Below are 18,689 nucleotides of genomic sequence, written 5' to 3' on the forward strand. Positions count from 1 at the left end.
CCTCTCCCCTCCACCAGGCCAGGAGGGATAGGCGCGGGGGAGGTCTGTGCTGGCTTCGGGGCTGCAGGTGGCTCAGGCGGAGAGGGGGGTTCCCTCTGGATCATGCTTGAGGAAGAAAGGGGAGTGGAAACCACCGGTGCTGGGGGGGATCCTGGAGGGGGTGGAGGTCGGGGGACCGAGGAGGAGGGGGGAGGGGAAGGAGGGCAGGGTGAAGGATGAGGGGGAGGCTGGCTGATCTTCTCCTTCCCTATCTCCTTCCCCTTACCGGGCTGCTGCTGATTGGTGACCACAGGGGGGGGCTCTTGGTGTAGATGGGAAGGCTTTTTTGGTCCTGCTTTGTTTCCTTTCCGTTTTCTTTTGACCTCAGTCCAGCCTTCCCCTTCGGGAGGGGGTGTCGATGCCTGGTGGGAGGGATCCTGAGTTGCCTGGATGGGGGCCTTCTGAGGTTCTGTCCTCGTGAAGCGAGGGCATGAGTGCGCCTGGTGCCCGAAGCCATGGCATCTCAGACACTGATTTGGGCGACCAGTGACCATAATGCACTGCGTCACCACACCTGTGTCCGTCTCGATCTCGAACTCTGAGGGGATACTCTGCAGATCTAGGACTGCCACTTTGACACGTGGCACCCCTTGGGCTGCCGCTGCATCAACGTAGGTGTCCTGCATGGGCCAGCCAAAGTGCGCCCCCAGGTCCTTGATGATCGGGCAAAGCTCGGTTGCGAGACCTGGGAAAATGAGGGTAACTGTATGGCGAGGAATGCGGAAGCGGGCATCGAAGTCCGCTACACTGAAACCCCTATACCATGGGACCTGTCATGTGCACGGATTGGTATCTGACGTGTACTAGGTACACAGGACTAGCTCAGGTTAGCCTGGGGAGGCTTAGAGCTAGGCAGGCTTGATTCTCGGGCTGAGTGGCAAGGGTACGAACTATTTATAGGTCTTCGCTATTTTTGGCGCTCGGGGCCCGAGTCTATAAAAGGGGCCTAGGGGGTTCAGTTCTCAGTGTGCAATTGGGAGCAAGTTTCGTTCCCAGGTGCCAGGTCTGTTCCTGGATTGAGTCGCGGACGCGCGCCTGCATCTTAGCGTAACCCAAGGCCCAGTGGCAGATCCAGGGCTTCACAGCGCCACCTGGTGGTATGGGACACCAGGCTGGTTTGGATCTGATTGGGAGTTCGTGCCAGTAGCTCAGCTCGTGGCTCGGAGGGGACATCTTCTGATTCGGGATCACATCCCGTAGATGTCATGGTTGGGTGGTGAGCAGCCTGCTCAGATCTGACGTGGTGGGTGGTTGTTTTGCAGATCAGGGGTTTCAGGAGTGCTGGGATGTGTCAGTTGGTATCAGAGCCAACTCCTGAGGTAGGAACTTCTGATGCGGGAATTTTTGACGAATTTTTCCTCCAGGTATGCCCTAAAATTCGAAATTTGTTGCTGCGTTTTCTGCTGGGTTCCTGGGCAAGGGTGGGCAGATGTTAAGGAAAAGGCAGAAGAAAGGAGGGAGAGTTTTCGAAATTCCTGAAGGGGCCTGTGAGAGAAGGCTGTAGGAAGCAGGAGAGAGAGCAGAGAAGTAGGAAAGAGAGGGAAAAGGGCTGCGAGGGAGGCGAAGATGGGACGCCAAGGCAGTACGGAATCAGGCCGGTGCAGGGAGAGGCGCAAAGAGCAGCGAGCAGGGTGCGACCAGCCTGCGTGGAGGGTGCTTTTTTCGAAAAAAGCACCCCCTCCAAAGCTGGGGGGGGCCGGCCTTTTTTGGAAGCAGGGCTTCCTAATTAGGCTGCCCTGCTCCCTATATAGATGGGGCAGGGTACCAGCCCACCCATAGCCTCGCAAAGAGCCTAGTAGCGCCATCGAGTTGCGTGCCTGCCCTGCGCCAGCCATCCGTACGGTATCTGCGTCAGCCTGCCTGCGCCAGCCCTGCATTCAGCCTGTTTCGCACCTGCGCCAGCCACCGTACAGCTGCGCCAGCCCTGCGTCAGCTGCTGCGACACCCTGCCTGCGTCAGCTGTACCTGCATCGCAACTGTACCTGCAATCTGTACGGACGCCGTACAGCCACGTCAGCTGCTGTACGGCCTCCGTCAGCAACTGTACGGACTGCGTCAGCAGCTGTACAGCCACGTCAGCAGACCGTACAGCCACGTGAGCAGTTCGTATGCTGCAGGATTTCGCCCGTTGCATCCGGTAGCGGGTTCAGCGAGATTTCGGGATTCGAGGGCTTCCGGTTCGCCAGTTTTCCAGCATCTCCTTCCGTCAGCTTCTCTTGGGATGGTTTCCCTTTGCTCCATTCTCCTTTTCGCTTCGGTTCAGTCAGTTATTTCTCTCAGTTTATATTCAAATCAGATTTCAGTTATGTCTGAATCTGCAAATCCCGAGTTCACCATGGGAGAGCAGGATTTGGATTACACTCCTGTAGGAGAGGAGGATCAGGGTCTTTATGATGACCTGATTACAAAAAAGGCCTTCAGTGAATTTACGACTGCTCTGGATGGAAAATTCGAGCAGGTTAATGCAAATCAAACGGGGTTGACACAGCAACTCCAGGGGATTCAAGCAACTCTCACCCTTCTGGCTGGCACTGTGCAGGCACTCACGCATGTGGATGCCATGGCTTCAGTGCTAGGCCCGAATATAACTCCAGACCCTTTTCCGGGCGATCAAAAGTCTAGAACGAAGGAGGTAGTTGACACTTGGTTACACAAGTGGCAGGTACACTTTCAGTTCCATCCATACCCAGATGAGAAGAAGATCCAGCTTGCAGCGGGTTTCATGTCAGGTAAAGCGTTGCTATGGTGGAAGGAACTCCAGCCTAAGCCCGATACATGGACAGATTTTGAAGGGATCTTCAGGAACTCCTTCCTGAAGAAGGAGGATGATTACGATATCGTTGGCAAGCTTAAAGCCCTCGATATGTCAAAGTTAAACTTGACCTTTGAAGTTTATCTTCAAAGATTTCGGGATCTGCAAACCAGGGCCACTAAGATGGATCCAGTGACCTTGTTAGGTTTCTTTGTGGATGGTTTGCCAGATTCATACAAGTTGCAGATAAAGAACAACAAATGCACAACGTTGCAGGAGGCCATGAATTATGCGCGCATATATGATGATACCATGGCCGGTGCCAAAGCAACTACAGTTTCCGACACGAGTGGAAAGAACAAACGCAAGTTCTTTCAGCATACGACTGGTACTGGGGAGACGAAGTCTACGGACAACACCTCCAAGAAAAATTTGACTCAGGCTAAGAATAGTAAAGCCCGTTTCCTTCGCACTTTGAGGCTCAAGAAAGAAGGACGACGCTTCTATTGCGAGGAGCGGGGCCACACAAAGAATGAGTGTCCCAAGCGCAAGAACCAAAAGTTGGTGCTTGGACCGAAGCTCCAGGCAGGTCCACGTACCGCAGCCAAGGGAGCGAACCAAGTCTCGATGACAGGTATTTCTGTAAATGTCATTACCTGCCCACTCTCTTGTAATTGTACTTTCAATACTTCGTTGTTTGGTTCCCATGATCTTTTCCGAGTTTATGGAGAAGTTATGGACCAACAGGTTCACATTCTCCTTGATCCGGGCAGCTCTCACAATTTTGTTAATTACAAATTTGTGCAGAAGATGGGGCTGTCCACAGTACCTAGCGACCACACCTATGAGGTGCAGCTTCCAGCTGGGAAGCAGTTTTGGGATCGCAAGGTTGAAGCGCTTCCTATCCGGATTCAAGCCTACACGGGAGCTCTTACATGTTATGTTATGCATCTGGAGCATGTAGACTTGTTGATTGGAATAGAGTGGTTTAAAATCCACAATATTCAGATTGGATGGACGGAGCATACACTTTCTTTTGTAGATAAGGACACCCAATTTTGTATTCAGTGTGATAAAATTCCCTCTTCTCAGGGGCCTATTGTATCTGCGATGCAGCTTCGGAATATATTAAACAATTCTCATTATGATTTCTATCAGTGTGTTTTGATTCCGCTTTCTTCATCTGTTGTTTCTGTCATTAACAAGAATGAATTAAGTGTGTTTGAACACCGTGAATTGAGAATATTGTTAGATAGTTTTAAGGATGTATTCCCAGCTCACCTGCCGGAAGGTTTACCTCGATCATCGCATAGACTTAGTCCCAGGGGCTCAACCTATCAGTGTACCACCTTATAGGATGAGCCAGGTAGAGGAGGATGAGTTAGCTACCCAGCTATAGGATTACCTGAATATGGGCTATATCCGCCCAAGTAAATCACCTTGGGGTGCACCTGTCCTCTTAAGAAAGAAGAAAGATTCTTCCTGGAGAATGTGTATAGATTATAAACGATTAAATAAAGTAACAATTAAGAATCGATACCCTCTTCCTCGTTCCGATGATTTGATACACCGTTTGGCCGGAGCGAAGTATTTCACTAAGATTGATTTGCGTACGGGTTATCATCAAATCCGTATCTATGCTAAAAACATTGATAGGACCGCATTCCGAACTAGGTATGGTCATTACGAGTTTCTCGTATTACCTTTTGGTTTGACCAATGCTCCTGCTACTTTTCAGTAGATGATGAACGATTTGTTCAAGGATTTTCTGGGCAAATTTGTTGTAGTGTTCTTAGATGACATCTTGGTATATAGTCGAACGCTTGAGGATCACATAGGACACCTCCGGGTTGTCTTAGTTGTTCTAAGACAGCATAAGCTCTATGCCAAGATGAGTAAATGTGACTTCTTTATGAAGGAGATCATTTACTTAGGACACAAGATTCCTTCTGAAGGTATTAGCATTCATCTGGATTGTATCCAGAAGGTTTTAGAATGGCCTATCCCTCAGACTGTGAAACAACTTCGTTCTTTCCTAGGATTTACGGTATTTCTTCGGAAGTCTGTGCGTGATTATTCACATATCACGGCACCCCTGACAAACATATTGAAAGGTCGTGGATGCAGGTCTATTCAGCCGATCCCTTGGAATGATGCAATGAACAAGGCTTTTGAAACCTTGAAGTTTTCTATCAAGGAAGCACCCGTTCTTGCATTACCCAATCCTACCCGGCCTTATGTTTTAGAGGCCGATGCGAGTGATTATGCGATTGGGGCAGCTGTATTCCAAGAGGGTAGACCTGTAGCTTTCGAGAGTAAGAAACTAGACGACACTCAATATCGTTGGCCCACACTCGAGAAGGAACTTTATGCTGTAGTGTATGCTCTTAAGGTTTGGAGACACTACTTGTATGGTTCAAAGTTCCTTGTATTGACTGATCATCAGTCAATTAAGTATGTGTTGACCGTTTGACAAAAATGGCTAGGTTCTTACCTACTAGAACAACTATTTCAGCTGTTCAGTTGGCTCACGAGTTTGTGGACCACTTGTTTAAGCTGTATGGTTTGCCATCTGACATAGTTAGTGATAGGGACTCAAAGTTTACAAGTAACTTCTGGACACTTGTATTTGAGAAGTTGGAAACTACTCTCAGTATGAGTTCCTCGGATCATGCACAATCTGATGGCAGTACAGAGAAGGTCAACCAGTTGGTTGAAGACATGCTTCGGGCATATGTATCTAAGAGACAGTCTTCATGGGAAGATTATCTACCTATGATTGAATTTGCTTACAACAGTGCAAAGCATTCTAGTACTGGTTACAGTCCTTTTATGCTTATGTACGGGTTTCAACCTAAGTCACCAGTTATGGTTGGATTAAAAGGGATTCAAAATGATGCTGCTAAGAACTTCTTGCTAGATATGCAGAAAATGTTGCGGTTTGCCAAGGAGTCTATTAGAAGTGCCCAAGATCGGGACAGATTTTATGCTAATAGACATCGTTCACCTAGAGAGTTCTCTGAAGGAACGATGGTATATTTGCGAATTCCAAAGGAATCCAAGAGCCTAAGTACTGGTTTGGTTCCGAAATTATCCCCCAGATACTGTGGTCCATTCAAGGTTATTAAAAGAATTGGACCAGTTGCATATCGACTAGAATCGCCTCCTGATGTTAAGGTACATCCAGTCTTTCATGTCAGTAGACTGAAAGAAGTCTTGGATGCAGATGATCAACTTGTTTCTCCTCATGAGATTATAGAAGTTACAGATTTGACTTTTATTCCTCACGAACCTGAGTGTATTCTTGAATTTCGTGAAAGACAGATTCGTAATCGTACTATCACGGAATACAAGATCAAGTGGAAGGATTGGTTGAGGAGGATGCAACATGGGAGACATTACAAAACCTCCAAAGAACATTTCCAGGTTTTTTAGCGAACTCAGGAGTGAGTTCTTAGAGGAGGGGGAGTATGTCATGTGCACGGATTGGTATCTGACGTGTACTAGGTACACAGGACTAGCTCAGGTTAGCCTGGGGAGGCTTAGAGCTAGGCAGGCTTGATTCTCGGGTTGAGGTGCAAGGGTACGAACTATTTATAGGTCTTCGCTATTTTTGGCGCTTGGGCCCGAGTCTATAAAAGGGGCCCAGGGGGTTCAGTTCTTAGTGTGCAGTTGGGAGCAAGTTTCGTTCCTAGGTGCCAGGTCTGTTGAGTCGCGGATGCGCGCCTGCATCTTAGCGTAACCCAAGGCCCAGTGGCAGATCCAGGGCTTCACAGCGCCACCTGGTGGTATGGGACACCAGGCTGGTTTGGATCTGATTGGGAGTTCGTGCCAGTAGCTCAGCTCGTGCCTCGGAGGGGACATCTTCTGATTCGAAATCACATCCCGTAGATGTCATGGTTGGGTGGTGAGCAGCCTGCTCAGATCTGACGTGGTGGGTGGTTGTTTTGCAGATCAGGGGTTTCAGGAGTGCTGGGATGTGTCAGGACCATAAGGATGATCTTCCCACCGACAGAAGTAGGGGATCGCCTGACCATATCGCTCGCAGCCTGTGCTGAGGAGAGCTTGAGCCAGAAGATACCACGTCCCATGAGTGCAACCTCCTCAATGTGGCTGTCCTCAAGGTAGAGGGTGGACTGCAACCAGTCCCTGATGTCTGCTCGTGAAGGGGAGTAGCCAATGACTCTCCCATAAACGGATGTCTGCGAGAAGTCCGTGGCGGCCTGCTTCACCAAGGAGACCTGGTGCTCTGTTAGTGTTACGCGGTAGGCTGATGGAGGGGGGGGTCCGTCTGAGCCACTGGTTCCGGGCTCTTGGCCGCCATACTGCACCGACAAAGTGCGAATGCTCCAAAGTCGGGGGAAAGAGAAGGAAATGGCAGAGTCGAAGGAGGGGGGGAGTGGTACGGAGGCGGGGGAGGGAAGAGGGAGGGATGGAGAGGTACGGGGAAGCGGGGGGGGAGAGGTGGTGAAGAGGGAGCAGGTGGCGGAGGGAAGGAAGGAGGAGAGGGGGGGGGCAGCGCAGTGCAGGGAGGGGGAGAGGAGGAGGGAAAGGGAGGGGGTGTGGCAGCGCCGCACGAGAGGGAGCGGGGAGGAGAGGCGAGGAAGGAGGGGGAGGGGGGGGGGCAGCGTTGCACCGCAGCGGGGGGGAAGGAGAGGGCGGGGGGGGTGGTAGCGCAACGCGAGGGAGGGGAGGCGGGGAGGGAACGGAGAGCGGAGAGGGGAGGAGTGGAGCGGGGGGAGGCGGGGAGGGAGCGGAGAGCGGAGAGGGGAGGAGCAAAGCGGGGGGGAACGACGGGCGGAGGGGGAGGAGAGGGGGACGGAGGGCCGCGGCGGGAGGCGACGGTGAGGGAGGAGGGGGAGGGGAGGGGCCACGCAGCGCGAGGGGGGGGTAGACGGGAGTGAGGGAGGGGGGGGCGTTCGCAGGTGAGCTACTGACATTAGAATAGCAACTTAAGTAACTAAATGTATGAAAGACAGTGGGCAAAGACATACAACTTAATGTTTACAATGGGGGCCCCCCTTGTATGTTAGAAGCTAATTATGACGTACAACTGATCAAACACCACAATCACGGGTGATGGCACACAAACTATCCACCCAACCAACCTCTGTGATAGCAAGCTTGAAAAATTCCAACTTGTGCTCTTCCTGCATGCCATACACAAAGCCAACAGTTCCCTAGATGATTCTACTTGCCACATGTCACATTTCTAGGACCATCCTTTAGTGCACCATTTCACCCCTCTTGGAGTACAATTTAATTTCGTTTGCCCCTTGGCAATTACACACTTTTGGTGCACCTAGGCCCCTGACCTTTAGAACCATCTAGTCAGTGCCGAACCACCCACACCAAAGACCTTGACATTGACTCCTTTGACCATATGAATAAAACACAATAAATATATTACATAAGTTGGTTTACCTCAACTAGAGCTTTACATTTCTTCCCTCTTCAGGCATCAGCATCCTCAATGATGAAATCTGGGAATGCCCTCCGCATCTGGTACACGGATTCCCAAGTAGCCTCGAATAGAGGTAAACCATGCCATACTTGTACCAATTGAGGAAGAGGTTCATAAACCTTCACTACACATTCTCTAAATTTATCAGTGTATTCAGCCACTGACAAATTTCTCTAACAAAGGTTTCTGTACTGATCCCAAGCTCAAGATGCTTCGTCACGAGGTAAGAAATGTTTTCGAAATTCTTTCTTACAAATGGCAAAAGCCTCTTCCCATTTGTGCAACCAGGCTTCTATGACATCAGAGCTATGATTGCTATAGCTTTATCCATAGAGTCTTAGATCTAAAAGGTTTAACCCTGCCTGGGTGGGTTGTTGTTGTTAAAAAAAAAAAACTGCTTGAATTACAACTGGAAATCCCAACCTCCAAAACCGCAGCTATACAAGCATCATCGAAAATACTAGAATCCTCCAACTATAAAGTGTAAACTCCAAATGCTCCAGAGAACAGCTAACTAGGCATATATCAAGCTGCAAACCAAGAAGCTTTTCCCTATGCTAGGGAAATTCCTGCAAATTTCCTAAGCTATAACCTGAAAAACGCAAAGATTTCAAAATTTTCAAGAAATTTAGTCGAGAAGTGAGTAGAGAGCCCCCTGGTCAGATTGCTCCTTCAATTTCAATGAACGGAAATCTCCGACTTGCCTTCATCAATACCTAGGAGATCCACACGCGTGTCTCGACTACAGGCAAAGCATTGTGCCAAACACCACAGCTCACAGAAAAGGGGATGTGAACCCATCTTTCTGCGCATCTGCTGGTGTATGTGATCAAAGTATCGTAAAAAAGACGACGTGACGAACTGGAAGGCTACCTCAACTTCCCAGACACCAACTCTCTCGTGCATGGAACCCAGTTCCACACTCTTTTGTCTACTCTTACATAGAGCTTTCAAGCCGTGCGTAGGTTGTAGTAGGAGAAAACCGTGGGTAAGGAAACATAAGGCAGTAGCTATCTATCAACGTGAGTCCATTCTGGAAACTACTCTTGTCCGACTCAATGATTCTCTCCGTGCCTTCTTATTTTCTAGTAACACGTCTGCCTCTGCCTCAATGAGGACAACACGTTGTTGTTCGCCTTCCGTCACACATACCTGCCACCTCAACTATTCATTTGGTCTTCTCAACAATCTATTGAGTGCGTGGGTGCCAAGAATTCGCCTCTCCCATCGTCAACAACACTTGTGCTCTGATACCAAATATCACGTACAACCGATAAAACACCACAATCATGGGCGATGGCACACAAAATATCCACCCAGCCAACCTTTGTGATAGCAAGCTGGAAGAATTCCAACGTATGCTCTTCCTGCATGCTACACACAAAGCCAATAGTTCCCTAGATTCTTCTACTTGCCACATGTTACATTTCTAGGACCATCCTTTATTGCACCATTTACCCCTCTCTTGGAGTATAATTGAATTCCGTTTGCCCCTTGGCAATTACACTTTTGGTGCACCTAGGCCCTTGACCTTTAGTTGGTCCTCTAAAGGAGAACGTTGACTGACCCTTCCAAGGTCATGCTTACTCAACTAGAGCATTACACTAATGCTTGATTTTTTATGTACTTTGAATGCCATTTTGGACCAGCCAGTGGTCGTTTTTTAAATTTGGCATTGGGTAAGCTTAGCTACGGCAGCTTGTCTATGTAGGGCCGGTAAAAATACTTGTCTTTCCACATGGCATCGCCATGCATCGAGGGTTGTGGAAAGCCTAATTTTGTTCTACATGGCACATGGCATTGCCATGCATCGAGGGTTGTAGAAAGCCTAATTTTGTACTACATAGGATATTTTTTGCAATTTTATTTATTTTTTAATTTATTTCTTATTATTTAAAGTTTGTATTGACTCGTGTGCATATGAACTCTATGTTGTGCGAGAGCTTATGCATGGTGGCCACTAGTAGTGTATCAAAGGATCCTCATCTGTAATGTTGTGCATGCATGTGCCATCTGACAGAAACTTTCTTTCGGTGTTAAGTGTTATGCGTGTTTCGTAGTGATGTCATCTTTTTGTTTTGTCAGCACATCATCTTTGCAATTGTATACAGAGGTAAGAGCTGATTGATGTTGATTTTATGCTGTAGGTGGAATTACAGCCCAGAGTATATATACTTTTGGGCTTTCTGATTCCAGATTTACTGGATCACCCTTCTCCTAATAACATGATGCAGCGTGTGTATCGATTGCTCAACCCAGGGAGACATTCGTGTCTATAGGACTTTCCATGTCTTGGTTTTACCTACATGGCCTTTGCGCCTTGGGGGTAAGCCTTGGTGTGTTGGGAGAGAGATGAAAATAAATGAGACAAACTTAACGTTTCTTGGTGCGGTCTAGTGGATATGGCCTCCAGAACTGAAAAACCCAAGAGTTACGTAGTGTAGAGATGCATTGTGGCACTTTGGCATAACCCATATGCATGTGTAGATTATGTATTTAAGCTACAGGCTTGATTTTAGTTTTCTAGCTTGAGTTATTTGCTTAAAAACTATGTTAATTTCTAGGGTAGGACCTTTTAGTTAATTAAAACAAGGGTAGAGCGGTTGTCAGGCAACTTTTTAAAGGTGCAATTAAATTTAAACTCAAGTGAACTTCTAACTAGGGCTAGCAGTTTATTCTCTAATCAACTAACCCTAATCTGATAGGCTTATGAGCTAGTCCTAATCAATTAAAGGCACCAATTAATCAAGATAGAGCACTGGGATTAGGTCCGGTAGTAAATTTACTAAGAGGTTTTTCTGTTGGAACATCCTAAAGAGTTGTCTAGAAGAGTCGTTTGCGAAGGCATGGGATATGATCTGGCCAACAATCAATTACACTATGCAGCATAGGTTCTTGTTTGTTAATGAGGGAACCCAATGCTCCATTATCCATGGTGGAATATACTCCATAACGTTTTTTAAAAATATATCAATAATTGTTGCAGGTGGTTGAAGCAATGTCGTTTTCTAGACTTAGATTTTGATGCTCTTGAATCGTAATTTCATGTTTTTATTTGTAATAGCCTTGGAATGGTTCTATTATGACTTGTGTGATGTAGCACTTTTGCACGTGAAGTGGATTAGAGTGAATTCCACTCTCGTTAGGTTTTATCAAGTGGAAACATCACTTTTTTTGAAATTCTAGCTGGATAATAGAGATTCCAGGAAGCTTTCGTTTCCGACTCTATCCCTGGTTCTTCTATAGTTATCTTTGTAATTCCAAATTGATAAATCCTTATAAAAATACCTGTTGTATGTTGAATTGCTCTCCAGAGTTAGGCTCCATAGTAGTTCTGTCTAAGGATGTGAGTGTGACCCTATTTTTGCATCCTTTAATATTCTGGAAAGTTTATAAATGCATTAGGATTGATTTCAAGCCTGCTGGGGGACGTGGCCTCATTTAGATAGAGTTTGATGTCAATGATGCAATGATTTCCTTCTTTTCTCTAAACTAACGTGTCGAGGAAATTTTCTACTTGAATGTTTGGTGGACTTTTGTGTTGATTTTCATGAGTGTCCAATTTTGAGTTTTTAATGTTTTTGTGGACTGTTATGGTTGATGTAGTTGAGTACTAGGTGTTGAAGTTAGTGTGAAATCAAATCAAGCGAAGTTTTGAGATTTGATTCAGGAATAAGGCTACGTCATGTATAGTTAAGTTTAAGAGTCTTCATATAACGATGGTTCTTTCTAAAGCAAAAATGCCTTTTATCCTGTGTAGTTGTTTATTTTGTATACTGCTCGAGGAAGGCTGAAGGATAGCATGACATAGCTGCCATGTATAAGTATCCATGAGAAGAATTGATGGTATGCATCTTGTGGTATGGGTACTCATGTCATGCCAAATTTCTGGGGGATTGCAGGATGTAGAAGGGATGATGTCAATATCTATAGAGTCTCAAGATGCAAGGGAATCTTTAATTGATGACAGGCAGCTTGTCAACACTTTTGAGGTTGGAAGATACTTTGCTCTTTTCTTCTTCTTTTTTGAGCATCTTCTTCAAGTCTCATAGAGATTGTAATGGTTAAAGTTCAAGATAATTCTCTCTACATGTGCGGGTTGAATGGAGGCATTATCGCGACGAGCTCTTGAAAAAATGCTATTTTGTCTAAAAATTGTAGGAGGTAAAAGTGGAAATCTATGCACAGTCGTAGTGCGTTTGTCCTCTGTTACAAGCACTCATCTAGGAGGTAACACGATAAATCCATCTGGCTTTGTTTGGTTGTTCAATTAAAACATCAATTCATGTAAGTCCATTCTCTCTTGGGAGCTACATTATCCAAGGATGACATCATATGAGGCCCCACCAATATGCTGTCACTATCATTTGACACTCTTATCTAAGATAGTAGATCCTATCCCATTGCTGGACATTGGATTAATCCCAACCTTTGTTTACTCACCAGTTAGGACATTTAGAGATTGATGTCCACACTCATCTGTTGGAGATTGAAATTTTAAAGCCATTTCTATGAGCATTCAATACTTCTCAAGTAGAAGCTTTTTCTGGCCTATCTTGCTACTTAATCAAGGGTTACGAACTTTCTTCTTGCTCAGATCTCATCTCCTCTAAAAAATTTATGCACTTGAAACTTGCATGTCTCAAGCTCCAAAGGAAGTAAAGATGGCGCCACCCAGTATCCTTAATTCACCATTATCAAACCTGTTAAGCTTATGGATAAGGCTGGAAAGGAAGAAATGTATTTTCTATTAATTACATTGTACATCAGTCAATGAGAGCTCTCAATTTTTGCTTATTGAAGTTACTAGGATGCCATGCCATGTGGGAACATTTGTGTAGAAGATCCAATTTGGGAGAATTTTTATTGTCTTAATAGTTCGTTTTAAGCTCATTTCAAGGATGCAGGTGTAGGTTGAGAATGGTCTACTCTTGACTAACTTTGTGTAAATGAATATCGAACAAGGATCTACTTGGGGCTGTGGTCACCTATCGGTGAGAAGGCTCTGTGTACATTTTGTAATTTGAGTGCTGTAAATGTTAGATCCCTGCTGCATGTAGGGATTATGCTTTCCTGATGGCAAGGTGGATGAGTTATGGCCACTGGTCATAGCCCTACCCATGGCAATGTAATGTCTGTGATGGTAGGGTATCCTATCATCACAAGATAAACCATAATGTAGGCTCTCAGCAATTGGCGTTGCTCATGGTGGAGAGCCATGAGTTGGGTGCTTGTACTATATAGATGTTTCACTTGCGCTGAATTTGAGATACGGGTTTCCAATTTATGTTCATCATAATGATCAGTATGCAATGGACTTATTCCATGGTACTTCTGCACAATGGCATTACCATTTTCAATACATCCTTCCATTTTTCACTGGAGCTGCCAGGGTGATTGTTACCTCCTGTTATTTCACTGTAGTTCATTCCACAAGGGGATTGTGTGCAAGTGTGCTTCTATAATTCGAAACCATATAGACTACTTGATATTAGAATGCTCATTCATTATGAGCTAGGAGACCAACGTACAGGCTGTTACAGGGCTCTCGAGAGGGGCTGCAGTGATTATCAGGATCTGGACTCATGTTTAAGTTAGTTTAAACAAGGAACAGGTAACAGTACTGTACATAAAATCCAACATTTTATGTACAGTACTGTTACCTGTTACTTTTGAAAGGGTACTTTTGCCTTGGAACTAACAAGTTGCCTAATGTTGCAGCGGCTGACTGCCCTTGAGGGCAAGCGGCGTTTTGCTTTAGCTACTGCGTCTTCACATAAAGAAGAGGCAAGCAAATTGAGGTTCGTTACTTTCAGACCTTACACCTATAGTTTGGAATCTGGAAGGCAAGTTGCTCTTTGAGATCTTGAGTTTCTTTGTAATCTACTGTGAACATGCTTTCATTATTTTTTGACAGTGAGTACTTTGAAGATGTCAGCGAAACAAGAGCAAAATTTGAGCTTACACTTTGGGGACATGTTGGGAATTTCTTCCAGCTTGCGAAGGAAAGGTATGATGCAGAAGGCAGTGTTTTTGTTAGAAGTTTGTGAGGTGGACAACATCTTATTATTTTGAGGTTCCTGATTAAGAAGGGATCCTTGTCTTCCTGTTTTACAGTATGACTGCAATTTGGCTCTACATTTGCATCTTCATATAGCATGTGCATACGTGAAAGATTGATTTAGTCTTTCTTTTAAGGATATTTCAGGATTAGCATAGTTTGGTACTCGGTGGTCATGGTTTTGGCTGCATAAAACAACTCCTTTAACATCAGTAACCTGGAAATTTTCTATCAGCTGCAAGGAGAAGGGACATTGTCACAAGGAGAATAAATGGATGCTCAATTATGTATTGGTGTGTGGTTTTGCATGTGTATATATTTATACTATGGTCCAGACCCACCATTGGTGCTGATGACATCAAGGGGGATGCCATAGTAGCTAGTTCCTGCTACGCATGATGGAGTTTATGGTTTTCAATCTTGTGAGTGACTATCATGAGATTAAAACTGCACTGTGTGGTGTTTTTAGAGGATGAGTTTGGACATGTTCTTGGATTCATCTCTCTCTCTCTACACATACATACATACATACATACATATGTGTGTGTATGTGTGTATTTCACAAAAAAAAGTTTGTGTGTGTGGATATGTATGTATAAAAAGTGTGTGTGTGTGGATATATATATATATATATATATATATATATATATATGTACACACACACACATGTGTGTGTGTGTGTGTGTGTGTGTGTGTGTGTGTATTTAGCATCACAAGTTGGATCCTTGTAGAGGGGTGGCAAATCAATGTGTATATGTATACCTATCGTTTAGCTAAGCCTAGATTGAGATTGAGGGAGTTTATAAATGTGCATTCCGTCATTTTTTTATGAGAGGTTTTTCCGGACCTCTGGATGCCAGATAATGAGAGCATAAGTGCATGTTTTTGCTTATAGGGTATGTTTCTTTCCTAGTTTTTGTTTCATGTTATTCAGCAGCCATGTCCCTGGCCAGCAATGACAATAGCGTTGACTCTCTATCGACTAGGTTTAGAGCTAGGAGTGTATTTGGGAATTCAAAGCCCAATGTTCTCAGTGTTTCAGAGAAGAGAGAAAGGCTCTGAAGCCTTATTGTATAGAACTTTTATTTTATATGAATAAAGATATACTTTTTATACAATGCCCCATCCTTGGGGAATGGAACTTATGCATTTTTCCAAGAATAGACCCCTCACATATATGCTTGGGAGGAGCTTTCAAAGGAGGCAAGGCTGAAATTTCTTTATAAGCTAAGACTACGAAAGTTTACATGCCCAAACGTGGCATGCTACAACTCTGTATCCTGCATGGTAGATATGGAAGTAGAAACTGAATATGCAATTTGTGTTCTTTTCTCACATGCATCAAGCTGAAATAGACCACAAGAGAGTGTGCATGTTAACACCATGCATAATCATTCTCCTTGTTACGAACCGTACACTTGTCGTCTTCAAAAACCTGAAATCCTCTTCTAGTAATGATGAAATTGAAGGGAAACACTTCTTTATCCTCGGGACATACAAAGAATCATGAATGCAGAGATCAAAGCATCAATGGCTGTAAACAAAATCTCACCAATCTATTGGCACATGATACCTTCTTGCCAACAAGAGCACATGTCAAAATTATTGTAAAGGTGGAGCTTATCATTGTGCAATCATTGTAAATGTCACCATTTGGGACTTCTCCTAAGAAAATAAAGGAATAATTCTTAAACAGGAATTGATTTTGGCCGAAGAAAGTTAAAGTGGTTAACCAAGAAGTATTATTGTTTTACTTTTGCATTGCATTAGTAAAAGAGAACTATGGGGACGCCCACAAGGGACTAGAAATAGTACAAGAACTAGAATGCATGCATTAGACTAACCTTTAACGGGTTAAAGTGTTGGATTTTGGATGTGTAGGTCCAAGAAGGGTGCAAAAAGGACTCAAAAGCCAAGGGAAAGCGCCAAAAAGTGGGATCTAAGATAAAAAGCATCAGGAGGAGGTGGTGCCCACATATGGAGGGCCCCACAAGGCTAAAAGCCAGCGAAATAGCCTAAAAGCCAAGACTCTGGCCCAAAAAGTATGCGAATCAGCTTTTAGAAGCTCTAGAAAGCTAAAAGTATAAAAGCCCAGCTTTTTGGGAAAGAAAGTCTAAAATTAGGTAAAATAAAGCTAGCCCCAGCTTTTTAGAAAGCTTTGCTTTCAGGTTGGGGCCAAGCTCATAAAAGAAGAGCCCCTGAGCTCTAGAATCATTAAGAGTTGTACTCAGCCAAGCTCTTGTGAGAGCCAGTTGTACAAAAGTCTATTTCTATTGCAATAAATACCTTCGGGGGGGTCCAGCCCTTTTTCTAGTGCAGTGTGATGCTTCTACCCCTATTCTTCCAGCACTCTTTCTTGAAGGCGACTGTGTCCTCATAGCTGCTTCTTGTAATCCAAGCAATCCCAACGCTAGGCTTCTTCCCCAGATGATTGTGATTTGTCCTAGAGTATTCATGATGTGATTGCGATTCAATTGCTGGCTTCCAGGAGCTGCCCTAGTGCTGCAATTTCATGCCAAGTGACCTTGTTTGCTACGATTTGTGCTTTGGGTTGTGTGCTATGCCCGGAGGTGCTCAAGAAATATTCCCAGAGTACCTAGAGACTTTAGCGATTTGATTGGGAAGGTGATCCTTTGCTGCCCTTTGCTGTCCAGCCAGTCCAAAGCATCCACAGTTGCTGAAATATTGTTCCCAAAGTGGACTTTTGAGTAGTAGTTCCAATTTCAGTGAACCTGGAACTCAATCATTGTGCAGGTAGGGGGTACCGATCGTCTTGAGCATCAGTCAGAATTCAATTATTGTAAAGGCGTACTTCAATCATTGAAAAGGCCTTGGGTAGTAATCATTGCCTCAAGTGGCAGACTCCATTGTAGAAAGACTCATTGAGAGCAATGTTTCTTGTAAACATATGATAATGTAAAATTGCAAGCATAGCTTATTCTCTGGAATACAAAAGAGTCTTCCATGCCTCTTCTCTATTTAAATATTTTAAATTATTGCATATTGTGAGTGCCAATTTTCTTTACATTGAATTTTATATATAAATTTTTCAGGGATTTAACTTAATAACTTTCGAAAAAATAAAATGTACTACTTTTTACTGTTGGGGTAAAGGCACATTGCCACCCTTTAAAATGTTATGACACCTATGACTGTCTTAAGACAGTCATAGGGTGAATCCCTAATCCTAATAAAACCTATGAGTTTGTGGTGTGGCTCAACACTTTACACACCCACACTTTTTGTGTCTCCCTCTCTCTGTCTCCATTGTTCCACTCCCTTACTCTTTCCCTCACAAGTGGTATCAGAGCCTCTACCTCTCCCTCTCAACTCCGGTCTACCCCTCTCTCTACCCCTCCCTCTCCCCTCGGGCCTCGTGCCCTCAGCAGCGGCAGCGGCAGCAGCGAGCAGCGCGCAGGAGCAGGTCGCGCGCGGGCAGCGACAGCTGCAGCAGCAGCTAGCTGCTACCCGCTACTAGGCGGGCGCAGCCAGCGCCTCCACCGCACAGCACCGGCCGCGCGCAGCACCGGCCGCGTGCAGCCCGTCGACCGGCTGCAAGGCAGCAGCCGCGACAGGTACGGCCATCCGTACCGACTGTACGGACGCCGTACGGGCAGCCGTACCGTACGGGCGTGGCTGTACGGACGCCACGACAAGCAGGTACAGGTCGAATTTTTTTTTTGGGGATCCGTGCCCTCGTAGGTACAGGGTACAGCAGGTACCCTGCGCAGGTACAGAAGGTACAGCAGGCACAGATTTTTTTTTGGGGGGAAGAAGGAAAAGAGAGCGCACTGTGCTGTGCATTCTCGGAATTTTTTGTTCAGTTCTAAAACTGTGTGTTTGAGGTACAGCAAGTACACTCATGTCCCTCGTGCTCGAGGTGACTAGTGCCACAGTGTGTGGTGGTTGCACAATTATTTTGTTTCGGGAAGGTCAGATGTCTTAATTTGCAGAGGGCTTTTATGCTTTTGCTGAGTGCAAATCTCAGTTTTCGGGTGACAATTTCAAAGGGCTTTTGCCTGGAAGTGTATGCAATGTATGCCTTGAGGCAGTGTGGAGCCAGGGTGCCCACATTGGTCTTGTTTCCGCAGCGTACTCAGTGACATTTCTTGCAGGTCACATTCTGTGTACGACACTTTGAAAATCTCAGTTGAGCCACGCTTGGCCAGGGCGCATCGAGTTTACTCGGTCCCTAACTGTCCATCGTTGACAGTGCTCAAAAGATTTTCTCTTCAGTGTTTGTATGTTGGGATCTGTGTTGTTACTGTGTACACAGGGCCGTTTATGCATTACATTGTCAGGTGAAAGTGCCAGGAGAGTGCTGTATTTTGTATGCTACCTCAGTGTTGAGGTGTTTTTTCACTTGATACAGG

The 18,689-nt window shown here is 45.3% G+C and overlaps 1 protein-coding gene across 1 annotated transcript in view; it reads left to right on the forward strand.

The window, feature by feature from the left end:
- SEC6 overlaps positions 1 to 18,689 on the forward strand; it is a 102,014-nt gene that overhangs the window by 12,633 nt on the left and 70,692 nt on the right. The window contains exons 5-7 of the mRNA XM_087391376.1: positions 12,158 to 12,247; positions 13,977 to 14,056; positions 14,173 to 14,265. Of these exons, the coding sequence (XP_087247502.1) occupies positions 12,158 to 12,247; positions 13,977 to 14,056; positions 14,173 to 14,265 (263 nt within the window). The remainder of the gene's footprint in view (positions 1 to 12,157; positions 12,248 to 13,976; positions 14,057 to 14,172; positions 14,266 to 18,689) is intronic.

Source organism: Dipteris shenzhenensis, chromosome 20 (genome assembly GCF_047967505.1).
Source record: "Dipteris shenzhenensis isolate YYH24624 ecotype China chromosome 20, Dip_SZ_1.0, whole genome shotgun sequence".
In the NCBI taxonomy this organism is placed as follows: Eukaryota; Viridiplantae; Streptophyta; class Polypodiopsida; order Gleicheniales; family Dipteridaceae; genus Dipteris; species Dipteris shenzhenensis.